We start from the raw sequence: 27,573 nt of genomic DNA on the forward strand, positions 1-27,573 counted from the left end.
CGAGAGGAAAGGCCGCGTCGGCTCCGCGCCTCCCCCGACGGCGCCCTCTGGCGGCTACAATTAGAACCACCCGGAGCGCAGGGATGCTGGCGAAGACCCTTGAGATGTAAGTGGACCCTCCCTCGGCGCCAGGAAGAGGGATTTCTGACCGCGAGAAAGAAGGAGGCCTGGTGGAGACAAGAGCCCTTCTGGGACTGCTACAGGGAGAGTCAGGGCCATAACGGTCAGAGGAAGAAGAGCAACGAGGTTGTATTTTAAGGTCGGAACCGACAGGCCCTTTTCAAAGGACGCCATGAAGAAGTACACTCTGGGGAGGGATCCTGTTGAAGATGCCCAGAGGACTCGGGCGTTGGAGCCCCGCGCGCTAAGCCGAAGCCCTGCACGCCGCTCCGCGGAGGCCGCCTGCAGGCTCCGTCCCGGAGCACCGGTTGCTGGGCCCGGTGGGTTGGGGGTGCTGGAGGACCCTCCTCTGATTGGCTGCGGCGTCCGGGCGGAAGTGATGCTGCTGTCACTGGCTCCTCGAGCTCCCGGGAAGCCGCGAGTTTCCGCAGGGAGGCGGCGGCGGCAGCCGCGGCCGGGCTGGTGAGTTGGGAAGTAGAGAGGGGCTGGACATTGGAAGTCCGGGTGGTCCAGAACTGGGGGGAGCCGGCGCCTAAGGAAGAGGGCGCTGCACAGAGACGCTTTTAGTCGTGGTGCGAGGCCTCGCAGAGGTTCGGGGCCCTGGTCCTAATGAAGAGAGGGGCACCTTATTCGAAGCAGTTGAGGACAAGGGAGGGGAAATCGGTGAAACAAGTCCCTGTACATGACTTTGTTCGAGCAGGGTGTAGAGGCGGCAAGGAGTCGCTTAAGAGCAGAATCTTGGACTTCGAGTTGCCCTTCTTCCTTGAGAAGAAGGTAAAGATAGGCCCAGCAGATGGGCGAGGTGGAGATCTGCTTTCAAAAGGTGTTTAAGATTACTTCCCCAGAAGTCCAGGGGACAAAAGTGCTGATCTGCTCCCGGGAGACAGGAAGGGCTCGAGTTTCTCTTTCTCCCGGCAATCTGGGTGGAATGTACTGAGACTGAAGAGCCTGCCTAGATGGCTCATTCCCTGGCTACCAACAAAATTTCATTTCCACTTAGTAGAGTATGCGGACTGGGAAAGACACCTGAATATCTTGAGACAATGGAAGCTACTAGAGGGCAGGGAAGAATTTGAGAGAGAATAAGCTCTGGAACCTAAGAGGAAAAGAGAGAGATGTGGAATGGAGAATCCTGGAGGGAAATGTTAAGTGGCCTAAGTTCTCTCCCTTTCCAAGGAGTCTTCAATAAAAACACGTTTTGTTTTTTGGGTTTTTTTTTTTTTTTCTAGAATGTTTTTAGTTGACTTCTTTTGGGTGTGTGTCAGAGTTCAAAGCTGGCGCCATGGTGGACTCAGAAGACAGCAGAGGCTTTTAAAGAAGCCTAACCACCCACATTTGCTTGCCCCATGGTTGCCCACCAGTTCTGATTTGAACCTTCTATCTCTTTAAGAGCTTTTAAGACCTTTTCCCTGGTTCTTTGGATCCTAAGCAATTAGAGGACAGGTTCAGAGCCTGAGCCTTTGCTTCCAAGCCAGCCTGTTGAGCTGGTTACAGGGGTGTCTCTTTTACTCTGCTGCTTTCCAGTCATTGCTTATCTCCCAGTTGCCCACTTGCCCTTTATACTGGTTTTGTTTTCATTCTCTGACTTTCTTCCTGTTTCACCTTGCCACCTCCCTAGACTAACAGTTAAGCCTCTGCTAGGGCCTCTACAGAAACAAATGAAAAAGGATAGCTTGGTAGGACAAGAGTAGAGTTGCTGGGTTTTGTACTGATTTGGCCTTAACTGTGCCAGAGCTGTTCCAGTCTAGGACCGGTCTTAGATTCCTGGCAATGATACTTATCATTGTCCAGCATCTTTGGTGACTGGTCCTTGGCTAGCCTCTGCTTGTTCCACTGGATTTGGTGGGACACTGTTTTCTGTTTTTAGGACCCACAGGTCTTCAGCCTGTGCTTAGAGTCAACAGTTCTCACAGCAAAGGTGGCACTTTTTCTTCATTTGCATAAAATGAGGATGACGTGGTTAGCCAAATCAGAAGCTCAACCTCACAGAGAGTCCAGGTAGGAATGGGGCCCGATCACATGGGAGTTAGCCCCGAGGACAACTGAACTGAAGTCAGCTGGGATATGACTTATGTCCCTTCTAAATAAAGAGGGGAAGGGTCCTCCTAAAAAACAGTCATGTTGCTACCAGTGTTTGTGGGCATAACATGTACTTTGATCCCTGAGAGTGGCAACACTGGGAAGAGCAGGATGGTGCCCGTGAGCAACAAGACCCTGCTTGTTTATCTGGTGTAGCAGAGTTTGGCCCATCATGCCATGGGAGGTCATCCACTGGGGTTAGTCCCGGCCTGCATTCCACCAGGGGCTTAGCTCCATTGGTCCAGGGTAAATATGATCAAAAAAAGAAGATCAAATGTTGCATAATGGAAATAGCAGATTGGTTTCCAGGGGCAACACACAGAGGACTCAAAGTTACCCTCTCAGACCCCTGTGGTTATCACCTCTTTTATTTCTTTTATTCCATTCTCTTTGCCCACAGCCTGCTGCTCTGATGCCGAAGGGAAGACAGAAAGTGCCATACTTGGATGCCCCCCTGGGCCTGCCCACCTGCCTCTGGCTGGAATTAGCTGGGCTCTTTTTATTGGTTCCCTGGGTCATGGGCCTGGCAGGGACAGGTGGGCTAGATGCCCAGGGCACAGGGGGGCTGAGCTGGGCTGTGCATCTAGACAGTCTGGAAGGTGAGAAAGAGGAAGAAACTCTGGAGCAGCGGGCACATGCTGTGGCCCAGGCAGCAGGATTGGTGAACGCCGGACGCATCGGAGAGCTCCAGGGCCACTACCTCTTTGTCCAGCCAGTTGGGCACAAGCAGGCCATGGAGGCGGAAGTCATCCGGCAACAGGCAGAGGCTGTGTTGGCCAGGCATGAAGCTGTGCGCTGGCACTCAGAGCAGAGGCTGCTGAAGCGGACCAAGCGCAGCGTCCACTTCAATGATCCAAAGTACCCACAGCAGTGGCATCTGGTGAGTCCAGCCCTGCAGTGTCCATTTCAGATGGAGAGGTTCTAGTTTAGTTCTTTAGTGGGTTTTTCACCAAATCCCTCTTCACTTGTCCCATCCTTGGTCTGAGGGGCCGTTTCTGGGGGCTGAGTGGTATGGCACCCTCAACCTCTACTTTCCCTGGAACCAGTGCACTATAGTGCTTAGGGCTTGAATGCTGCAGCCAGGCTGCCCAGGCTTACACTGCAGCTCTTCCACGAACTAGATCTGTCTTCAGGCAAACTGCTTCACCTCTCTATGCCTCACTTTCCCCATCTGCAAAATGGTACCTACCTCCTAGAGTTAAGGCTAGAATAAGTGAATTAATATATATGAAGCACTTAGAACAATGCTTGGCACATAGGAGAAATTACTTCATATGTGATAACTACTGACATTATTGCATAATAATTATATTATCCAACCTGTAACCCTAGCCACCATTTCACCCTGAATCACCCATGGGTGATGCCAACCTTCCCTGGAGACCAGCGTCATGGCAGAGTTCTTATGTGCCTCTCTTGGTTCTGTTCCCTAGTACTCTTTTGATTTGTAACCTCTGTCTGGCTCTTTGGTGGAGTTCAAAGGTGAAAGGGGGTACTAACTGTAACTTGTGTATCTCTAGACTGTGCTGTGTGTCACTAGATTCCCACCCCATCTCTCCTACAGAATAACCGCCGGAGCCCTGGCAGGGATATCAACGTGACAGGTGTGTGGGAGCGCAATGTAACTGGACAAGGGGTGACAGTGGTGGTAGTGGACGATGGAGTGGAGCATACCATTCAGGACATTGCACCCAATTATGTGAGTGGCCTGGGTTGATCACTCCTACCCCATGTCATACCACCTTCTTCATGTTGCCTCAGTCTTATTTCCTTTCCTAAAGGGCACTGAGCCAAACCAAACAGCCTGGAAGGTGGAGTGATATTCTTCCTTCTCTCCTTTCCCTGCCAGCCTTCTAGGTTGGCAGTTAAGGCACAACAGGTGGCTCCAATCCCAAGGGAGAGCCATCCTCAGAGGTACTTCCTGCTTCCTGTTGCCGCTCCCTCTCTGGTGTGAAGGAGTGGCCCAGTTAGGCAACTTCTTCCCTCTCCACCATCCTGAGTACCTTCCCTTCTCTAAAGCATGACCTTCAGAGAGCCCTAAATCTCTTTTATCCAAAAGAGAAGATTATAATTCTTATAATTATATGTTCTTATACTAGGCCAGAGAGAAGGGTGCTGAGAGACATGGCACTTCTCAGTTCTGTCCCACTGTCTTTATCCTATGTGATGGGAAGAAGATGAGCCTGCTGGCCTGGCTTGGAATCCCAAACTCCTACTTCCTTTCTCTCCCTGACCCCTCTAACCAGTGAGTGACCACATGTCACCCCTCAATATTTCAGAGCCCAGAGGGTAGCTATGACCTCAACTCTAATGACCCTGACCCTATGCCCCACCCGGATGTGGAAAATGGCAACCACCACGGCACGCGGTGTGCAGGAGAGATTGCTGCTGTGCCCAACAACAGCTTCTGCGCAGTGGGTGTAGCCTATGGGAGCCGCATAGCAGGTAACTTGGGCTTCCCACTAGCCTTGGAGGGCTTTTCCTGTAGCTAAAGTGGTCATTCCCTGCTCTGCACCCCCATTGTGTAACTTTATTCCATCCCAGTATTCACAACCTGGAGCAAAGGATAAGCTCTTAATAGGACACCCTAGCTCATTGATTTTTCAAACATGTTTTCTTAGCAGCAAGCCTCACTCTATAAAACAGATAGAAGTAGAGATGCTCTTGACATGGGCTAGAGACTCAAGCCCCTGGTTAGTTTCTTCCTTTTTTCTTATGATGGATATGCCCCAATACTCATAACAACTCCTTCAACTAGACTACATTGTACTCATATTTTCATACATTACAAACTGTCTTCTCCTCTGTTGTTCTTCACAACCTCTTGTATCTATGGAGGCTGCTGTCACAGGCCCACCTTCCAGCCCTCAGTGCTACTCATGATCACAGTTGCTTTCCATCCTTTCAAGAGAGCTAACCCAGTCCTATGCTAGAAGAGGTTCTCTGGTTCCTTTACCTCTCAGTCTTTGTCATGACAGAAGGTGAAAGGAATGAATAGGAAAGCCATCCACTTGATTCCTAATAAATGCCTGGGAACCTAAGCACCCAATGTGTTGGCTGTAGTTCTCATAATATCCAGCAGAGGGCAGTAGCCTTCTGCAGATGAGACTACAGAGGGGGTACGAAACTTTCAAGGTTCCCTTTTTTTCAAAGCCCCATTTGTCCCTACATGGTCCACCAGGATATGACCCATCCTACTTTGGAGGGTGAAACTAGGCATCCCTGGAGTAGTAATGGTACTGAACACCATTTACTGAACACCTTTGACATGTCAAGCACTATGCTGGGGGCTTTACATGATGAAGGGTGAAAATAATAAGAGAATCTTGGTTAGCTTCGTTCTAGCCCCACTCTTTTTAATCAGACTCCAAGATCATTAAAGTCTAAGTTCCAGCATGTTAGTAAAAATATTTTTTAAAATTTTCGACAGGTAATACAAATACAAATACATGGCATAAGAATTCAAAAAGTACAAAAGAGTATATAGGGGAGAAGTATGTCTCCCCCATGTAACTCCCCACCACCCAGCCCCCCATTAGGGAACTGGCACTGACAGTTCTTGCAGGGCCAGTATTAGTGAGGAGCTGGTATGTCTTCAATGCCTAGGTATCCGGGTACTGGATGGACCACTCACAGACAGCATGGAGGCTGTGGCATTCAACAAGCACTATCAGATCAATGACATCTACAGCTGCAGGTGAGGCAGAGCTTCGGTTGGGGCAGAGCCAGTAGAGGACAGGAGGCTGATGTACCTGGGAGGAATCTTCCAACAAAAGGACAGCAAAATGGGTTGACTTAGGCAGATCAGAACAGGGAACTCCTCACTGGGCTAGCTGATAAGGTCATTGCCCTCATATCTTCAGTTCTCCAGCCACTAGGTCCTCAGTCTTAAGTTCCCATCGTCCCAGTAATCAGTTTGTCACATAAGAAGTGCCCAGCCTGCCCCACATTTATTATTTTCTTAACTAACAAGGCCCTGGGGAGAAAGTGGGCTACCCTCTCCACTCCAGGTATACTGAATACCAGAGGCAGTCTCTGCCATCCTAAAAAAATGCTCCTGCAGCTTCAGGTTATGGGTCTGGTAGACAAGTTCCAAGAAGGAACTGAGGTGAGGTGACCCTGTAGCATTGATGGTACCTTCTCCTCCCCCTAATGACTACCTTCTTAAATCCTTGACATCACCCACAAGATGTGTTTCCTCGGGGCTGGGGTTATAGCTCAGTAGGTAGAGCATTTGCTTAGCATGCACAAGGCCCTAGGTTCAATCCCCAACATCACAAAAAAAAAAAAAAAAAAAGATATGTTTTCTTTTAGACAAAGAACAGAAAACTCAGCCTAAGAATCAAGAACTGACCCACATGGAATATTCCATCATGCATGCTTTGCCATCAAGCCTAGTAGTAACCCTGTTCCTCTTTACCACTATGTATAGTCTCCTGTTCCCTGGGACCTGAGAAAGGACTCTATTTTCCACTTAGAAGAGATAGACTTGAGCCCTTTCTGTTAATCGTGGAAATCCAAGTGGTGGGGATATAACTCAGTGGTAGGGTGTTTGCCTAGCATTCTCAAGACCTGGGCTCAATCCACAGTATCAGGGAAAAAAAAAAAAAAAAAAAAATGAAAGTTCTGAACCAGCACCCCTGGGAGGAGAGTAAGAGCTACAGGCAGAAGGGTGGCTAGCTGAAACTGGGAGTCCCTGAATGGGCACCACAGCCACAGACTGCTTCCTGTATTTATTCTCAACAGCTGGGGCCCAGATGATGATGGGAAGACGGTGGACGGTCCCCACCAGCTTGGAAAGGTAACTGAACTGCATGAAGACAAGGAAGCCTAGAACACTCTTCATTCAGTCCTAGAAGAACTACTACAAATCGATCCCTCTTCCTACCCACTCCCACTTGCACTGCCAGACCTGTGCCATCTAGCTCTGCTGCCTTCTTGCAGGAAGAAAGTACAGCTAACCTGGGGTAGGGGGCACCTACAGGAATGAAGCAATGCTTTTAAGTTGTTTCCCTTTGATCTTGTTCTCATCTCCCTTCCCGGCCCCACTCTGTCATCTGATAAACAGAGTACATCAAGTGTACTTACTACTCCTGGCTCCCTCCCATCCTGTGTCCATCTCTAAATATCTTTCTCCCATACCTGTGCCCTTTGAACTTTTTTCCCTTTTCTTTTTAGAAGGGGAAGAGGGGATGACTGGTTTGGTAGGTAGAGGTCTTTCTCTGAGCTCCTCAACTGATACTCTGACATTTTTGCTCCTCAGGCTGCCTTACAACATGGAGTGATGGCTGGTCGCCAGGGTTTTGGGAGCATCTTTGTAGTAGCCAGTGGCAATGGAGGCCAACACAATGACAACTGCAACTATGATGGCTATGCCAACTCCATCTACACAGTCACCATAGGTAGTGACCTGATGGTTCTGTGTGTGTGTGTATGTGTGTGTGTGTGTGAGAGAGAGAGACAGAGAGAGAGAGAGAGAGACACATGTATCTTGGGGAATCATTGTGTCTATCTAAATGTACGATCATGAGTGTCTCTTTGGGCTCAAATAGGACTAGCCTACTCTCGGGATCTTAGGGCTTCCCTATGAACACGTCCAACTATTCCCTGAAGATCACCTCCCCATCTCCAGCCCAACCACCACTGACTCAGCTTCTGGTCTGGCCTCTCTTTTCCATGGCCCATTTGCCTCCTGCCTGAAACCTTCCCTCACTCCCCACTAGCCTAAATTAAGTGCCCTTTACCTGTGTTCTCAATCACAGCATTTGTCACAAGAAGTGTATTTCTTTACTTACTCAGCTTCCTACCTGGTTTCTTGAGATAAGGAAGTGGCCTTTTACAGATGGCCCTATTGCCAAGCACAGTTTGTCACTCCCAGTAGATACTTTGTAAATGTTGGGGGGGAAAATGTGAAAAACTAGGTATAGTGATGGAAGACTCTTGGTTTTTCCCCAGAGCCTATGGGAAGAATAGCCACAGGGCACAGAATACTCTGTGCCACTTGAGGCTGCTTATTGAGATGAAGATTGTAGGCATTCTGAGACAGCTCAGATCTTTTTTTCCACTCAAGATGGCTCCCCCAGATAATAACTCAAAAACAACTCTGATATTATCAGGCCCTGTGCAGGATCCATTCCTCATCTCAGCTCCCATTTCCCTCTGTGCCCAGGTGCTGTGGATGAGGAGGGTCGGATGCCTTTCTATGCAGAGGAATGTGCCTCCATGCTGGCAGTCACCTTCAGTGGTGGGGACAAGATGCTCCGGAGCATTGTGAGTGCCTCCCAGACCCTCTGCCCCCTGCCCCTACCCTTCCCATAGGACTCCTCTCTGGCATCATAAGGTGTTCTTTTGTTCCCGGTCCCGCTCCTAGGGCTCCTCTGCCTTCACAGATCTAACTCTTGGGCATGCCACTGTTGGGAGAACCACCAAGGACTCTGCATAAATCTGTGTGAATGGTTTTTATCTTAAATTTTTTAACTTGGGACAAATGTACATATTGTTAATAGAAGCAAGTGTTGCTTTGATTAAACAACTTCTTTGAAATGTTTTCCTGTGGTAGAATTTGGGCTTGTGCTACCTTCCATGAACTTAAGAATGAGAATCATGGTATTTCTATAATTCCATGAGTTCTGTCATATTGGTCCTCAAGAGTGGAGCCAGCGCTTGTCTCTATGAGATCCGTGGGAAAGAGAGCCTGTCTTCTGTTAACCCACAGAGCTCTTGCTAGAGCTGTCATTGGAGCCATAGCATAGAAACTGGAGCAGGGGACCAGAGCTGCTCTAGCCCATGGAACCTTGAAGGATCCAGGAGCTACGGCCTGCATCCCCTATGCTGGGCTCTCTCCAAGCAGGGTGAAGCCAGGTCTGAGGACCACCATCATCCTAGAGCTCCCTGCCTGTCCCTGTTGCTCACACAGTGTACCACGGGTATAGGAGGCTCCAATAAGAGCTGGGCTGGAGCCAGCTGGTGTCAGATTTCTCCAGTGGCTGAGTTGGAAGGTCTCTCCAGGGCCCCTGGGAATTAGGCAGCTTTGTCTTCCTGCAGGGTCAAGTTCAGTTTCCAAAACTAAAATTTTGTTATGCCAGTAAATGACTTCTGATCAACACAATGTTCCAAGGCTCTGTGCCAGCTGACCCCTACTCCCTCCTCCCGCACCCAGGGAGAATAAGAAAGGGAAGTAGACTGAAGTAAAGATCAAGCAAGGCTTTGCTGGGTAGCCTGGGGTCCATGCAATGGCCTTCCCCACCCCGAGCCAGGCTGTGTTATGAAAAAGCAGGAACATACTGTGCTACTCACCCCTGGCAGAATTCTGGGGGACCTCATTCACCCTTGCCCCAGGGCAGATTTCCAAGAAGGCTCCATAACCATTGTCTGTTGCTCTGTGGTACCTGGCTTTCCCCTCCAAACTCAACTCAGCTTCTTACCCTTACCCTACCTTCCACCCAAACTATAATTTATCCAGAAATGAAATGAGTTTATTTAGCCAAGTTTCCATTTTGGAATGTCCTTGCCCTGGAAACCTCCTGTTGCTGGTTTCTATCCAATGACCAGGGCAGCTGGGTGGAGCTGTCTTTGTAAGGGCAGGGGTGCGGGCATGTGCTTTCCACCACTAAGGCCTGGGGGGCTCCCCTGGACTTCCCTATGGCTGCACAGGGCTCTTCCACCCTGGGCAAGTTCACAGGCTTTACAGCTACACACTAGACTGTCATTGTAAGGCTGTTTCCTTAACAGGAAAAAATCAATCTGCTTCCTGGCACCAGCCAGGCTTCCCACCTCATTGAGATTACAACTTGGAGAGTATTTCTCCCTTTCCTTCTGGGAATGCACAGTGTCTGGGTGAAAATTACATCTCTTGGCAGCTGCTATAACAGCTGGGATGGAAGCAGTGAGTACAATGGAGAAAGGGCAGCTCTTGGCAGAAGTTGGTACCCTAGTATTTTACCCAGAAGAGAAGTATGGAAGAAAGGAATTCCGTAGTCCTTGCATTGGCACCATATGCTAAGGATCCAAGTGCCACCTAGTGGAGCAGGTTCAGGCAGGGTCCTCCTCAGCCAGCCCCTTTGAGGCTCCATGTTGATGGGACATGAAAAAAACTTGAAGCCAGACAAATGCCATCTCCCCCACTCTCACACCCCAGCTCAGAACCACAAATGGAAAGCTGGGCTCCGGAAAACCCAGCTAAGCTGCCAATCAGAGCACAGAGGCAGCTTATCCTATGGGTGGCCACCAAGCAGGGTGCCCGACTGTGTACACACTGTGCCCATGCCAAGCCTGGGTGGGCAAGGACAGCTGTCTCCCTGGAACATACTCCCTGTGTTTGTACCCCATGTCTCTTCAGCCACCGTGGCTGAGCTGCCAAATTGTATTTCCTTGACTGGTGCTGTCACTGTTGTCCCTGCTCCAACCAAGGCCCAGCAGCTCCCGTGACGCTTACTCTGTCTAGTGTGGCTGTGAGGGTTGAAGGGCTTGGGGTAGAATTTGGGAATGGGAGCAGGAAAATAAGGGAACAAGAATAGGAAATTATTGTCTGCCTCAAAATCCTCTCACATGTTTTCATCTCCTTTTCTCCACAACCATGCCCTCAGAAGCAGCTCTTTCATTTTGACTATGTGGTAGTTTCTTGGGGGGCCAGAAGGACTATAGGTCTCCTCTGTCCTGTTGGTGGGCCCCATTATGGTCTGACAAAGAAAGGGCCCACCAGAGAGGGTTGTTCTGAGGACTGTGTGGTTTCCCTCCCTCTGCAGTTTTGAACTCAGTCACTAACCCTCCCCACTCCTCCTTCCACTTCCTAGGTGACCACTGACTGGGACCTTCAGAAGGGCACTGGCTGCACAGAGGGCCACACAGGGACCTCAGCTGCAGCACCTCTGGCAGCTGGCATGATAGCCCTCATGCTGCAGGTACGGCCCTGCCTCACATGGCGTGATGTCCAGCACATCATTGTCTTCACAGCCACCCAGGTGAGATACTGCCAGGTAGATAAGTGGTCCCACCCAGCCCACCCCAAGGTTTGAGTATCAGCAGGCTTCAGATTCTAAATGTCCCAAATGTTAGGTGTCGAGTCCCTTTCAGAAGAAGGGTATGTGTAAGCAGTGGTATGGGAACCCCATCAAGACCTCAGGCTTCGACTCACTCATATCTCTTCTGCAAAGGAGAGCTCTGGCTGGGCTCCCTCTACAGAAGCAAGCTTCTGGGGTGGTGATATCATGGGGTTTTAACCTTCGGTCCCAGCTTTTTCTGGGGGAATCCATTCCTCGTGGCCTCAGTGGAAAAGTCTGGATTGGATTGGACTACAGTCAAGTGAGAAGTGAGGTTGAGGCCATTGAGATGTAGGTAATGCAGGAGACTGAACCAGGCCTCTGCTTTCAGTATGAAGACCGCCGTGCAGATTGGCTCACCAATGAGGCAGGCTTCAGCCACAGCCACCAGCATGGCTTCGGCCTGCTCAACGCGTGGAGACTCGTCAATGCAGCCAAGGTGAACAGGCGATGGCAAGACGGGGCACCCTGCGTGCGTGGCAGGCACTTAATAAATATTCATTCATTTCATTGATTCAACCATTTTCACCCTCATCTCAGCTGATGGTCATTTTACAGATGAAAACCACTCCGACCCAGCACTGTAATTGAAAGTCCCAGACTTATTAAGGAGAGCCCATGGGAGCAGAGGTTAGCTGGGGCCTCTCAGGTGCTCCAGTTCTCTTTTCTTTGTTTTTTTTTTTCTTTTTGTGGTGCTGGGGATTGAACCCACGGCCTTGTGCATGCGAGGTAAGCAAGTACTCTACCAACTGAGCTATCGCCCCAGCACTGTGCTCCGGTTCTCATTGCACATAACCATCTCTGTGGTTCCTTGATTGGTGCCCTAATGAGCCTCAGGAGTGAAAGAAGGTGATGACAAGGAGAGGAAAGATGGAAAGAGGGCTAGGCCTTAAAGATCACATCACTGGCCTGTGTGTGTGTGTGTGTGCATAAGAGAGAGAATGAGTGAGAAGTCTGTGTTGATTTGCCATCCCCCACTTTCTTTAACAGATCTGGACATCTGTCCCTTACTTAGCTTCCTATGTCAGTCCCGTGCTGAAAGAGAACAAGGCTATTCCACAGTCACCTGGCTCCCTGGAGGTCCTATGGAATGGTAAGTAGTTAACCCAGAAGGGTTAATCTTAGGCTTGAGGCCTGGGCGGTGATGGGGAAATAAAGCTCGTCCTCCCTGCTGGATTCTCCCCCCTTCCTTCAGGAGCTGAGCTCCAGCCAAACCTGTGGAGTTTTCTTTGACCATTTTAGGACATGTTGCTGCTTCTGAGTTGGCTGGCCCCTGGCTGCTAAAACAAGACCTTTCTCCTGAGTTCCTAGTAGCGAAAAGGAGCTGCTGAGCAACCCGCTAGGAAGGCTGGTGGGTGGGGTGGAGGTGGGACCTGGGGAGACTCAGCAGGAGTTGGAAGAAGTTCCTGTGACTTCCATGCTAAGATGTTACCAGACCACTCTATCCTAGTGGCTTTTGGATGAGGTAAAAGTGTTAAAAACTCTTTCCTTTGATTCTCAGATCTATCTCAGAGAGAGAGCCAGATGTCGTCTGTTGGGAATGAGACAGAGGTATAAAAAGAGATCCCCTAGACTAGAGTTACTAGGGTTGCTAGAATTCTAAAGGGGTGGGGTTGGAGTGTTACCTCCTAAGTCAATGATGTGTATGTTGAGCACAGAGGCAGAAACCCTTCCCAGAGAAAAAGTAGCTGGACCAGGATGCTTGTTCTAGAGGACCCTATGTCTGCACAGTGTTTTTGTTTTGTTTTGTTTTGGTGCTAGGGACTGAATCCAGGGCCTTGCACATGCTAAGCATGTGATATACCACTGAACTAGACCCACAGCTCCTCTGTACATTTCCCAGTTTTCCTTAACCTCAGTTCCTTGGGGGATTTTTTTTTTTTTTTTCAGGAATTTTGACAAACAGAATTATTCACTACTTTTCATGAAAGTACATTTCCCAGTTTTCCTTAACCTCAGTTCCTTAGGGGATTTTTTTTTTTTTTTTTTTTTTTAGGAATTTTGACAAACAGAATTATTCACTACTTTTCATGAAAGTTGAGGGACATTACACTTCATACCCAGATCAGAACTCTGTCCTCATGTTTCCTGTCCTCCTAGGAAGTGGTCAAACCAGAGCCATGGCAGGAAAAGGAGTGGCCAAAGGAGGGAGCCCAGGAGGAAGGAAGGAGGGGGCAGCCTCCCTCGGGTGGAGCTTTCGCCAAGAAGAGTTGAGTTTCTATCCCTAAGCATGTGCAGCTTTTGCCAGTCTCCCTGCACGTGGAAGGAGACCTAGGGCCCTGGTTATTGCATTTTCCGTAAAAGGAATGCTATCTTGGAAAGGGCATAAGGCATGAGCCAAGGCAGAGAAGTTCAAAAACACACCCAGGAATGCAGTTCCATCGAAAGCCCTGGCTTTGCGCTCACTGTCTTGGGGATCAAGATCAAGGATCTTTTAACCTTTCCCTCCTATTCAGGGCTGTTTCCCATCACATCTGTCAGATGAGGAAGTTGACTTAAAGGACTAGGGGTCTTTCCAACTTTGTCATTCTCTGCTTCTCACAAACCAGGGCATGTTGCCCCAGAGTGTCTGACAAAATTCCATAGATATCAAGGCATCTGGCAACTTCTTATCACTAGGAAGCAGAAGAAAGGGAGGAGAGCGGGAGATGGTCTAGGGGACAAGCAGGATGCAGAGGATAGATCCAGAGAGGTTTGCTAGTGAACCTCATCCAGGGCAGCAAGCAGTCCTGATGCTCATTTCAGAGGCCAGAGAAGGTGATTTGACATGACTACGTTTACCCCTGAGCAGACACAATGGAAGGTGTAAGCTTGAGGGCTGGCTTAGAAGGAAGTAAGTCCCAGTAGCATAGAACTGAGCACTTCAGTCCCAGACAGTGGAGATATCTCCTCCCCTAGAGCAAAGCTATAGTTTTTTTCCAGCAGAATCCATGTGATTCCTTGTATGGGGCTAGAAAGAGAACTTTTTATAAGGTAGAGGAAGCTAAATGTCCCTAATATAGAAGAGGATATGAAAGACCTCTAAGACTCCAGGGCAGCATTGTCCCGCAGGACTTTCTTCTTTGATGGAAATGTTCTAGATCTCTGAGGCCATATGGATCTACTGAATGTTTGAAATGTAGTTAGTTTGCAGAACTGAATTTTAATTGCGTTTAATCATAATTAAATTTATATAGTCACATGTGGCAGAAGGCTGCTATCTTCTGAAGCATTGCTGAAGAGCAAGACAGGTTTTCATTTCTCCCCACTGACAGGAATTTAGGAGGGAAAGGGATGGGTTCTCTTAGCTCCATTAGATCTAACACTGGGTCTAAAATCGCCAGACATAGGACATAGAAGGTAGGAGGGAGAGTGGAGTTTGGGGAAGAGTGGCTTCTTCACAAGAGAGTCTGTAGGTTAGAAGATGCCTGAACACTTATTTGCACCTATCTCTTGTCCTTCCATACAGTTGAGTGTACTACTAATCCTCTGCCCGCACAGTTAGTCCTGTTCCTCACCTCTCTACATCTCCCTCTTCAGCCCATTCTTTCCCTCTCTCCTTCCTTTCGCCTTCCAACTGAAGTCCCTGCCTCCCTTCAACCAGTAGTTCAACTGAACTAAGTGAAGCTGCTGCCTCTCATCACACACTCCCTCTGCCATGGAAGACTCACTTCATGACTCACTGTGCCCCTTTCTTGGACTGATCCAGGGGCTAGTTTAGAATCCATCCTTGTTAACCTTCTTGTGACTCTGACCTTACTAATGAGTTCATTGCAACCCCTCCCTTCCTCTGGCTTCTGTGACCCCCTTTGCTCCATAGTCCTCTTCTGTTCTCTCTGCCCAACTTACCTAATTTTTGGTTTGCTTGTTTACTATTCTGGAGCTGTGAGTGTCTTCCAAGATTCATCCCATGGCTCTTTGTCCACCTTCAGTTTCCATCGCTTCACACAATTCCTCTAAGTCTTATCCAGTCCCTCATGGGTAGGATAGATTGTCAGACCTCCCACTAGATTATGGGCACACAGAGCCCAGGCATCTTCTGGAACAAGATGAGAGGTGAAAAAGACCTCAACTTATCACAGACTAAATAATAATAATAAGATGAGGATCATCAGCTAACATTTGGGTGCTTTCTGTATGTCATGCACTGTTGTAATATTGGCTGTTTCTTTATTTGCAGTGCTGGGGTTGGAATCCAGGGCCTCGCGCATGTTGGGCAGGTGCTCTAATACTGAGCTACACCCCACACACACAGCCAGTAATAGTTCATTTCATTTATTAACTCATTGAACTCTAGTAGTAATAACTCACATGTAGTACTACCCAGTCCCCACCCACACAACTAAAAAATGGATGTGACATGCCACTATGTAAACCACTAACAGACAAGCACTCCTTTTTGGATTCTATTTTATTTCATAATGTTCCATAATATGTCATTTATTCTCCTTTATGTCTCTTCTCTGCCACTTCAGGGCTCTCCTCCACCTACGTCAAGACTTTTTCTTTTTATTCCTGAACCACTGTGTGCTGTTAATTCCTATCTATATATTGCATTTAATACATATAAAAATTTTAGATTTCATTATCCACTCTCAAAAGGCAGCTTTGTCCCCCTCCCGCTCCTTTGGTAGATACAAGGAATTGAGTCCAGAGGGACTTAACCACTGAGCAACATCCCCATCCCTTTTTTATATTGATTTTGAGATAGGGCCTCACTAAATTGCTGAGGCTAGCTTTGAATTCAGAAACTCCTGCCTTAGCCTCTTGAGCCACTGGGATTACAGGCATGTACCACTGTGCCTGGCTCAAAAGGCAGCTTTCTTTCCAAGTTTCTCCCATGTTTGTCATTACGATTACCATCCCCTAGTCTGCCAAACATGAAACTCTGGAGTTTTCAGTCCTTCTGTTCCCCTTCTCTCCCCTGGTCTTCTCCTAGCCTTTCCCTTGTAGTTTAGTCTTTGTTTTGTTTGTTTTTTTGTTTTTTATTTTTTCTCTGAGGTCTCTCTTGATTTGATTCACTCATTTATTCTATAAATAGGTAACACCTATTTTGCCCCAGACACTGCATAAATTCTAGGGATTAAGGGATAAGATAGATGACTTCTGCCCTCAGGGAGTTCTTCTCGCACGGGAGACTGTGGTCCATGGAGACAGCACGTGTGCTTTCAGAGCACAGTGGGGAGACAGGGAAGGGTTCTTAAACCAGTCACTGACCTAAGTTTTACTATATTAGCTAGCCAGGAGAAAAGTGAGGGAAAGGACATCATACAACAGGTACAACATGTGCAAAATCAAGGGTCTCTTTAGAGAGCTGCAGGTAATTCAGGATGGCTGGAGGATGGCGAGCAAGGGAAGGAGAAGACCAGAAACTGGATGGTGGCAGATAGACCATGTGTTTGTTCTTTACCTTGAAGCCTCCAGGAGCCTTTAAAATATTGTCACCAATTGAGGTTGATGTAAGGAGACCGAGAGGAATCAAAGATCTGCCTAAAGTTTCATTTTCTAGACACATGTACTAAAATCTTTACTGATGAACTGGTTCACTGCCTGGGAATTCTATAAAAGGAATTTAGGAAGTGAAGGAGTAGAAGTCATCCATGAAACAAATATATTGATAATTTTTGAAATTAGATGTTGAGAACATATGCACTCTCTACTTTTTTATGTCTGAAGTTTGTATAATAAAAAGTGCATATGTATATAAATTAATATTATACTTATGTATTTATATATGGTTACATAAATAAGTACTGTATCTTATGTTTTTAAAAATATTTACAGATGAGAAGGTTTCCAGGTTTTTAGTTGGGCCAAGGTGATGCTCTCAGGTAGAATTGGAAATCTAGGAGGAGGAACAGATGTGGGCAAGGCTGTGAAGTAAGGAAGAAAACTTGAGCTATGCCATATTTGTGCATACCTTTAAAGGTTTTACCTAGAAAGCAGTTGAATAAATAAATGTTAGGGGTAATGAATTTGGGAGTCATGGAAGAAAAGGTCTTGTAAAGAATGAGATCATCAGGCTTATAGGGAGATAGTCATGAAAGAGGGCCCAGAATGAAGCCTGATGTTAAATAAGCAAACATAAGAAAGGAGTCTCTAAAGAAAACTGAGAAGCAATGACCTGAAAGGCAAGAGAAAAATCAGGAGATTGGTATTATGGGAATCAAGGATGGTTTCAGTGAAAAAGGACGAGTAAAGCAAGGACTAAAGATCATGACCAGGTTTAAAAAAGAGGCCACTGGTGACCTTGGGAAGAATCACACCAGTGTATTCACAGGGCCAACAGCTAGATTGCAGCTGGCTAAATAATTAATGAGCACAGGAGAAGATTTCTAGTTATAGCTGGCAAATTGAACCCATGCTTTTATTCCTGCTCTCTCCCACAACCTTACAAAAATAAGAATAAAGGAATAAAAATGTATAAGCACAAGGACAAAAAGAATGAGAAGACTACATCAAACGATAGATTTCATCACACTTTTGGAAGAGGGAAAAGAATGGAGAAGTGAGCAGGGCTAAGAAAACAAAATTCCCACTGGGTACCGTGGCGCATGCCTGTAATCACAGCAGCTAGGGAGGCTGAGGCAGGAGGATCGCAAGTTCAAAGCCAGCCTTTTTTTTTTTTTTTTTTTTTTTTTGGTGCTGGGGATTGAACCCAGGGCCTTGTGCACCTGAGGCAAGCACTCTACCAACTGAGCTATATCCCCAGCCCCTCAAAGCCAGCCTTAACAAAAGCAAGGCACTAAGCAACTCAGTGAGACCCTGTTTCTAAATAAAATACAAAATAGGACTGAGGATGTGCTCAGTGGTTGAGTGCCCCTGAGTTCAATCCCCCCCCCCCGGTACCTCCCCGCAACAGGGGGAGAAACTAAATCCCATTCCTGCCATAGTATCCCAAAACACTCAGGCCCCATATGCTATGGAAGACAAAGTATGAGACTAAAACTAGGGGTCAACAGAAGGTTAGACTTCAGTCATCTTCTCTCATCCTAATAGCCAGATGATAGCATCTTCCTTTTCCACGCAGGAGTCAGGAAGTTTATTCCCCAAAGTTAGGGGCTCCAGGTGCAGCACAAAGTGGGAGGCAGGGACTATGCTGAGAAAAGGAGAGCCTCTCCATGAGCCAGCTGCTCGGATCCCAGGGTGCTGCAGCCAGGAACTCAGAAGAGTCCTTGATGGAGAAATGGAATGGCTCCTTGCCATAAGACAAAGACGCTGACATGTGGGGCTCATCCAGTGACATAAGCAGGCCACGGTCCAGGTAACTTTGGTCCTTCCAGGTGAAATGCTCCACCTGTGCTGAGAACTTCCAACTGGCTTTTGGAGATAATAGGGATCACTAGACTTGGAAAAAAGTCCTCTGAAATTCTTGTCAATCAATTATTACTGTCAATCAGTGGAATTGTACCTAGCCTAGCTAACACCCAATTACATGGGAAGGCAGAATAAAGCTATTTTCAGACACTGAAAGCCTTTCTCGTGCTCCACTTGTCTGAAAACTACAAAAAGATGTGTTCCTCTACAATGAAGGATAAATCAAGAGAAAAGGGAAGAAATAAAGCAAAAGAAGGAAGGAAGAGAGGGAAGAAGGGAAGGAGAGGAGAGAGGAAGCAAAAGCCTGGGGTAGAGGAAGGTCCCATCCCAATAGCAGTGCCCCAGATAGGAATAGGACAGGGGCTTCCAGAGAGAATTCCCAGGGCAAATATCACTGAATGAGCCCCTGATCTGTTGGTTTATTTAGAATAATGGTATCCAGGGATGTTTATGGTTCTTTTGTGCAGTTTGGGAATGAATTTAAGTAAATAGGGATATGAATTTAAGTAAACCACAAAAAAAGGCAATTATTAACTCCAGAGGGGTAAACAAATCATTTAGGAAGTGAAGTATAATCCTTGTCTGCTGCTTGGCTAAATTCAGTATTGTATTTGCAGGGTCATTGTAAGGTAGATAAAATATTGATCTAACTAAAAATTATTATATAATTAGTTTGAGAAACAGAAAGAAGGGCAAGCTGGAGAGAAGGTATGGGTATGTGTGTTAAATCCTCATCAGCCATATTGGAAATCAATAAATAATGTCTCAAATTGATATGCCATGAAAGCTGGGCACAGTGGCATGTGCCCATAGTCCCAACTACTCCAGAGGCTGAGGCAGGAGGATCACTTGAGCCCAGAAGTCAGCCTATTCAGGCAACATAGTGTTCAAGGCAATATAGTGAAACCTTTTCTCGAAAAGAAAAAGAAAAAAAAAAGTGGATAAACCATGAAATAGCTGTACATATCTATTATCTAGAAACATGAAGGTAGATCCCAGAAGAAACCAGAAATAATCAGTGTTTGCCTCTGGAGAGTAGATCACAAAGATGAGGAATAGAGTAAGGAACTGTTCTTCTTCATGATAGGTACTCTAGAACCAACTTCCAATTAAAACTGGACTTAGAGCTGGGCACCATGGCGCACACCTATAATCCCGGTTACTCAGGAGGCCAAGTGAGACAAGAGGATTGAAAGGGCTGGGACTGTAGCTCAGTGATAGAGCACTTGCCTAGCATGGACAAGCCCTGGGTTCAATCTCCAGTCCTAGAAAAAAAAAAAAAAAGTGCATACAATACTATATTTGTAGGAAAAAAAGGTCAAACTAGCCATAGTGTATAAGACTTTCTCAAGAAGTTTGACAGTAAAGGAAAAGGAATGACACCTAATAATGATGTAACCTTAATATTTAGTAGATCACTGTTTTAAGTACTTTAGGTATCAATACTGTAATCAATCCCAGCAACCGTGTCCTATGCAGTGTTTCATTTTACAGATATGGCAACTAATTCAATTCTCATAGCAAGTAGTAGAATAACTGGGATTTAAACCCAGTCTGGATGGCTCCAGAGCCCATGTTCTCAACACTAGGAAGCAGAGAAAAATGAACAGTAGAGAAAGGGTTCAGTTGTGTTTATTTTTTGTGTGTAGTAGGAAAGACATAAGCAAGGAGATCCAGCCAAGAAGATGAATAACTGGGCTGATCCAGTGTTCCACATTTTCCAGAGTGCTGTGAATGGACAAGAAAGCAAGGGGACCTTGAGGTGTGAACAGAGTGTTGGAGAGAGCAGCTGCAGGACCTCAGCCAGGCTGAAGGAAAGAACTTGATGGATAGCAAGGAAATGAAGGGCCAAGCAAACAGAAGGAGGGGGTTATTTTCAGACAAAGTGAGACAAGTGGAATTAAACAAAATAAACCACACACACACACACACACACACACACACACACACAGAGGCTGGGTATGATGTGTTGAATAATCATCAACATATTATGAGGAATATGGGTGCCTTTACATTATGATTTTTTTTTCTTTTTTTTGGTACCAGAAATTGAACCCAGGAGTGCTTAACCACTGAGCCATATCCCCAGCTCTTTTTTATATTTTATTTAGAGAGAGGGTCTTGCTGAGTTGTTTAGGACCTTGCTAATTTGCCAGGCTGGCTTTGAACTCACAATCCTGCTGCTTCAGCCTCCTGAACCGCTGGGATTATAAGCGTGCACCACCACACCCACCCGACTACATTCTGACTTTTGCTCATCTACTTTTCTAATTTATCTTCAATTAATCTGTATTGCTTATATAATAAGAAAACACAATAGAACTTACTAAGCCATTCGGAAGTAAAGCAGTCCTGGGATATGGTCCTGGATATGAGTGGCTGACATGGGAAGTAAAGAAATGTGGCGTTAGGCTGGATATGATGGTGCATACTTGCAATCCCAGCAACTCAGGAGGCTGAGGCAGGAGGATTACAAGGTCAAGGCCAGCCTTAGCAAATTATTTAGGTCCTCAGCAACTTAGTGAGACCCTGTCTCAAAATAAAAGGACTGGGAATGTAGCTCAGTGTAAAGCGCTCCTGGGATCAATCCCCATTACCAAAAATAAAAGCAATCCCCATTACTAAAAATAAAAGAAGTTATGGAATTAGAGAGGTAGTTCTCATGGAGCTTGATGTCACACTGGAGAAGGGGAGCCGTCACTCTTCAGTGAACAAAGTGAGGGGGAGTAAGAGGAGATCAAGGACTAGGAAGCACAGAAATCTGGGCATGGTGGTAATTCTAGCTACTCAGGAGCCTGAGGCAGGAAGAGTGGGAGTTCAAGGGCTGATCTGAACAACTTACCAAGACTGTCTCAAAATTAAAAAATAAAGGGCTAGAGATGTAGCTCAGTGTTTACCTAGCATGGTTAAGGCCCTGGCTTCAATCCCTAATACTGTTCCTCCCACCCGCCCCCATAAAAGAGTACCTTGAGCCTTTCCTTTCTCCTTCCATCCCAATTATCCATGCACACATCACCTCACCCCTAGAGTGAGCTGGTTTTCTTCTCCCTGGTTTATCCTACCCACAGACAGCTGTTAGATTGACTTTCCTTGAGCATTTTTTATTTTAAACTGCATCATTGCTCAATAATTTATAATAGCTCTTAAATGCTTGTTTAAAATCTTTAAAAAAGAATGTTAAAGTCCTTCCCATCCTATGTCTCCTTTCCCCTACTATCCAATACCTCTCTGAGCTTTTTCATCTGTAAAATGAAGGTACTGCTCTGTCTTACATATTGGAATGAATTCTTGGAAGAAAAGTTGCTTTTGGGGCTGGGGATGTGGCTCAAGCTGTAACGCGCTCGCCTGGCATGCATGCGACCCGGGTTCAATCCTCAGCACCACATACAAACAAAGATGTTGTGTCTGCTGAAAACTAAAAAATAAATATTAAAAAATTTAAAAAAAAAAGAAAAGTTGCTTTAAAAAGAATTCTTTTATTGCAATCTAATTTGTTAATAAGCCCAAATTGAGTCTTCCACTTCATTAGTTTTTATTTCCAATTTTATTTTGAAATAATTGTTGATTCATGGGAGGTTGCCAAATTATGTACAGGAAAATCTCATGCGCCCTCTTCTAATCACATTGTACACAATAATATTGCCAAAACCAAAAAATGGACATTAGTGCAATTCATATGGGTCAGTTCTCACTAGGTTGACATGCAGTCTCTATTTGTGTTTGTGGGTATCCTTGTGTAACCATCACCATAACCAAGGTCTAGAATATGCCATCACAGGACTCCTTTGAGTTACCTCACACTCATGTTCTTTTCCCATCCCTAGCTCCTGGCAACCCCAAGTCTGTTCTCCATCTCCTCAGTTACATTATTTCATAAATTTTATGTAAGGCTGGGCGGGGTGGCACACACCTGTAATTCCAGCAGCTCTGGAGGCTGAGACAGGAGGATCGCAAGTTCAAAGCCAGCCTCAGCAACTTAACGAGGCACAAAGCAACTCAGTGAGACCCTGTCTCTAAATAAAATACAAAATAGGGCTGGGGATAGGGCTCAGTGGTTGAGTTCAATCGCTGGTACCAAAAAATAAAATAAATGTCATGTAAGTTAAATTATGTAGTATGTATCATTTGGAGATTGGCTTTTTCCATTCAGCATGATTTCCTTGAAGTTTATCTACTTTGGTAATTTTATTTTGTTTTTTTTTAATTCAAATTATTTTTTTAATTATTATACATTGCAGTAGAATCTATTTTGATACAATAAGTTCAATTTTTTTTTAAAGAGAGAGAGAATTTTTAATATTTATTTTTCAGTTCTCGGCAGACACAACATCTTTGTTTGTATGTGGTGTTGAGGATCGAACCCGGGCCGCACTCATGCCAGGCGAACACTCTACTGCTTGAGCCACATCCCCAGCCCTTTATTTTGTTTTAATCAATTTTATATTGCAATCCTAGTGACTTGGGAAGCTGAGGCAAGAGGCCAGGGGCACTTAGCAAAACCCTGTATCAAAATTAAAAGGATAGGGCATGTAGCTCAGTGGTAGAGCACTTAGCAAGTACGAGGTCCTGGGTTCAATCCCCAGTACTGAAAAAAAATTAATACTTATATTGTCTTCCATATATGAGACTTGTTCACCTCTTTATACATGCCCTTTATCTTTGTAAATTCTTTCTAGAATATCTTCTCCCAATCAGTTTTCATTTCCTTTTCAGCATGTCTATTATCTACCTCAATTCATCTGACTTATGTCTTTTCCCTTATCAAGGTCATATCATATAATTTTCCATTTGTGAGTATAAGGCAGGGTTCATGCCCAACTTATCTTTACATTCCCAGCATCTAGTACAGTGCCTGAAAAGTAGGATGTACTCAGTAGATAATTTTTGGATGCATGAATGAATGACTGAAGTTACTCAATTAGGTTCTTATTTTTTTTGTTTTATTTTGGTTTTTATTGTTTTTTGTTTGTTTTGCTTTGCTTTTTGTTTTGTTTTTGCAGTATTGGGGATCAAACCCAGGGCCTTTAGTATCCTAGGCAGACTCTTTACTACTACATCTCCAGCCCTTCAGTTGGGTTCTTATATTGTGTCTTGGTTGTGTATGTTGTCTTCCCAACAATACTCTTAAACTAGCTTGTGAACTCCAAAGCAGCACTGCATTCCTGTCACCAGTGTACACTGGGTCACGGTTCAGTTTGCCGTAGATATTTGTGTGTGTGGCTTCAGTAAGCTCATGCTTTTGTGTACATTGGGATGAAGTGAGGGCATAAGTGTTTGTGGGCTGGATTCCCGGCTGCCCAGCCTGACTTCCTACAGTCAGCAGGACGGACCTGGAGATGTCAGGACTGAAGACCCTGGAGCATGTGGCAGTGACAGTCTCCATCACTCACCCACGTCGCGGCAGCTTGGAACTGAAACTGTTTTGCCCCAGTGGCATGATGTCCCTTATCGGCGCCCCCCGCAGCATGGACTCGTACGTACATCTGTCCATGACCCCTGAGCTCTCTGCAACAAGAGCCTTTTCAAATAGATACTGGCACTGTCCTAAGCAAGTGTGGCACTGGCTATTCTTGGCAGCTGGAAGCTGTTGATCACATGCTTTATTCAAGTGTTTACAATGTGCTAGGCATTGTACTCTACATTGCTCTGATCCTTAAAGAAGTAGACTTTGTAACCTCCTTTGGCAAATGAGTGAACAAATTATGGAGCTAGAAGTGCCTGAGTGAGTAAGAATAAATGTAGATCTGTGGGACTCCCAGGCCTGTGCTCTCTCCAGGTTAGCTTTTTTCACTCTGCCACACGGAACCAAGTCCCTCATTCCCTGAGATCCCAGGAGCAAGGGACAGCCCTTGAGAACCCCATGTGACACCCTCCAAAATGACTGTAACTCCTTTCTGTGCCTGCTACAGTAAGAAAATGATGCTTCTGGAGAAGGGCAGCTCCCTGTGCCATGCTTCCCATGTTTTCTGTTTTGTTCTGTCCCTAGGGATCCCAATGGCTTCAACGATTGGACCTTCTCCACTGTGCGGTGCTGGGGGGAGAGGGCAAAAGGCATCTACAGACTCGTTATCAGGGATGTAGGTAAGCCTCCCCACCCTTCCGTCAGGGCCTTGCCTCTCATGATTGTCTTCTGGTCCCTGTGGCTCTCAGAGTCCCCCCAGAAGCCGTCCCACGTGGAATACATAGGGTTGCCGGTGGCTAAGAAATGTGCCCCATCCAGAAATTGAGCACTGATCTCTAAAACTGTTCATTTATACTATTCCTTGGAGAAGTGACTGATCCATTTTTCCTCAGGATAGCAACAAAAATTCCTTGTTGAAACCACATTTCAAGTCTTTTCACATATAATCATCCTTCGGCCAGCCCTGGTAGGCAGGTAAGGGCAGGACTAATTTTCACCATTTTTTTTTTTTTAAACTGAGGCCCAGAGGTTTGAAGTGACTTTTATAAAGTCAAAATAGTAGTGAAGGTCAGAGTATCAGTGAATGCTAAATATCTACAGTATCAGTGAGGAGACTGGAAACTGAGCCCAGCCCTCCCAACTTCCAGTCAAGTTAGGTATTCACCAGATCAGTGGTTTTCAAACCTTCTTTAATTTGGTAGAAAATTAAAATTTTTCTTTCCAAAAAAAATCTGAAACTGCAAAATATGGAAGACAAAGGCTCAACTCTGCTCGGAGTATATCCTTTCTGCCTTCCCTTTCCATCCCTAGGGCACCCTGTGAGGCACTTGTGCAGAACCCCGGGGTCTGTGGGACATAGTTAGACAACCTTTACAGCAGGCCACATGGTTTAAGTCCCCTTGGGTGGCGGGAGGGCTGGTATGGCCTACGGAGGGGCATTGCTCATGGACTACCCACTTGCCACCCCAGGAGATGAGCCGCTCCAGGTGGGCATCCTCCAGCACTGGCAGCTGACCCTGTATGGCTCTGTGTGGAGTCCAGTAGACATCAGGGACAGACAAAGGTAGGTGTAGCTGCATGTGTCAGAGGGAAGGCAACTCGTGAAGGGATAGGGAAGAGGCCACACGGGGAGCCCCTTCTCCTTCTGAACCCCAACTGTGCTTCCCAACTCCAGGCTCAAATGTATAGACAGAGCCATGGTCTAGGAAGCCCCAGTGTGCTCTTGCTCTGTTTCCTGTAGGCCTTTCCTCCCTCTCTTCAGCTGTAAGGTGGGAGGCTGGGTGAGGGCAGATGGCATAGGAACCATGTTCAGTAGGGTGTCCTAATCCCTTTTCTTCTCCACAGGCTGTTAGAAAGTGCCATGAGTGGAAAATATCTACATGATGGCTTTGCTCTACCTTGCCCACCTGGGCTGACAATTCCTGAGGAAGATGGTTACACCATTACCCCCAACACCCTGAAGGTACTAGGGCCAAGACTCCAATTAGGTGCAGACAGGACTGTGCTGGGGGTTTAGTCCTTGGGGCTATTCAGGATGATCTTATGGCAAGGGTGGGTAAGACCTGGGTCCCAACAGTGGTTTCAGAGCATTGCTCCTTCTCTTAGGGGGCAGTCCTTGTGTGGGGGAGCGGCATGAGGGGTAGAGGTGAGAGAAGCCGTGCCCAGAAGGGGAGACTCCCCGAGCTCATGGTTCTGGGCTAGAAGCAGTCCCTAACATAGGTGCCTGACTTTTCTCCAGACCCTGGTGCTGGTGGGCTGTTTCACCATCTTCTGGACCATTTACTACATGCTGGAAGTATATCTGAGCCAGAGGAATGTGGCTTCCACTCCAGGCTGTAGGAGTGGACCCTGCCACTGGCCCCAACAAAACCGAAAATCCAAGGAAGAGGGGACGGAGCTAGAATCAGTGCCACTTTGCAATAGCAAGGATCTAGATGGAACAGAGACAGAGAGGGGGGGCCCTTCTACCACCTCTGGCCTCCTCACCTCAGACCTGCTCGATGAAGAGGACTGGAGCCTGTCCCAGAACAAGAATCCTCGGCACCAACCCTTAGATCTGTTGCAGGGAAAGGAGGAGCAGATTTGTTGACCTCGGAGCCTGATAGACTCAATGTGGGACAGGTTCTTCCTTCCCAACTTTGGGGAGCTCTGGAGAGAAAGCAGTCCTGATGCTTACATATGGAACCCAAGGCCTAAACAGCATGTTTTGGCTGCCCTCAGGGAGGGTAAGGGCCTTCCTCAGTACAAGTGGCAGAGGACCGATGGAAGAGAACAGTCTGGCGAAACACAGGATCCTTCTCCCGCATACTGAGAGCTTTGGGTGAGAAGGTCCTAGACAAGGGATTGGTGCCTGCATGGGGCAGGCCTCCCTCCATCCCCATTCTCTCTCAGGCAAGCCAGTGATCTAAGTCATAGGGCCCCTGCTCGTGCATGGGTGGAGAAGGTACCTGCATCGCCAGGAACATAACTGGGTTACTTGGGAAGAGGGCTTGTGGGAGGCTGGGTAAAACCCTCGACATGCCTTCCCACCAGCAGCTGCCTCCATTGTCCCTCCCTGCACTCCTGGTCTGAAGCCAACTTTGAACGTGCCCCTGACTCCCTCTGTCGTCACCCCCCACCTTTCCTCCTTCTGAAGGATCAGTATGGTGCTCCTGGTACAGCTGAGAAGGGGCACTGCTCCCCAGGGCCCATGCCACTTCATCAGGAAGTCTGTGGCAGGATTGTGGACAGGTGTGAGACAAGTGTTTTAGGAAACAGCCTGGGGAGCCACTGCCACTTAACCCTATGACCACCTTGTCTTCCTCTGCAAAGTGCTCAGGGAAATGGCCTTCCCCTGGGAGGCCTCTGTCCGCCTGACAGGCTGTTACTTTTGCTCCCTCTCTTGGCCTCCTCCCTTCTGAGCTGATTCGTTGATTTTGAATTTTTTTAATGCTTAAGATTTGATTTTTCACAGCAACATTTTGTTGATTTTTTTTCTGCACAGCTTTTCCAAAATAAAAAGCTTCCAAACAATTCTTCCACTCCCCATTTATTCTGCCTGCTCAGGGCTAATGCCAGGAGCCAGGTGGCTCCTCTTCCCCTCTAGTCCTCAAGATTCACTCTCCTGTCCATGGCCTGTGTGAAGAGTCCTCCAAAGGA

General features: G+C 46.7%; 1 protein-coding gene across 5 annotated transcripts; it reads left to right on the forward strand.

Moving 5' to 3' along the window:
• Window positions 1-512: 512 nt before the first annotated feature.
• Pcsk7 (proprotein convertase subtilisin/kexin type 7) lies at window positions 513-27,447 on the forward strand. 5 transcript variants are annotated; one of them, XM_076846371.1, is made up of 18 exons: window positions 513-582; window positions 1,988-2,118; window positions 2,600-3,079; window positions 3,764-3,898; window positions 4,479-4,644; window positions 5,806-5,896; window positions 6,946-7,000; window positions 7,463-7,601; window positions 8,369-8,469; window positions 10,992-11,159; window positions 11,569-11,676; window positions 12,228-12,330; window positions 13,338-13,446; window positions 23,857-24,006; window positions 24,520-24,614; window positions 25,405-25,498; window positions 25,780-25,897; window positions 26,174-27,447. In XM_076846371.1, exons 3-18 carry the CDS (start codon window positions 2,612-2,614, stop codon window positions 26,522-26,524), a joined length of 2,451 nt encoding a protein of 816 aa, XP_076702486.1. In that variant the 5' UTR covers window positions 513-582; window positions 1,988-2,118; window positions 2,600-2,611; the 3' UTR covers window positions 26,525-27,447. The 5 variants fall into 5 exon arrangements, 4 of the variants coding, with proteins under 4 accessions (XP_076702486.1, XP_076702487.1, XP_076702488.1 ...); XR_013090387.1 differs by lacking the exons at window positions 25,780-25,897; window positions 26,174-27,447 and adding an exon at window positions 24,828-24,909 and having other exon boundaries at window positions 23,850-24,006; window positions 25,405-25,481; XM_076846372.1 differs by lacking the exon at window positions 13,338-13,446 and having other exon boundaries at window positions 23,850-24,006.
• The last annotated feature ends 126 nt before the right edge of the window (window positions 27,448-27,573 follow it).

This window comes from Callospermophilus lateralis, chromosome 2 (genome assembly GCF_048772815.1).
Source record: "Callospermophilus lateralis isolate mCalLat2 chromosome 2, mCalLat2.hap1, whole genome shotgun sequence".
In the NCBI taxonomy this organism is placed as follows: domain Eukaryota; kingdom Metazoa; phylum Chordata; class Mammalia; order Rodentia; family Sciuridae; genus Callospermophilus; species Callospermophilus lateralis.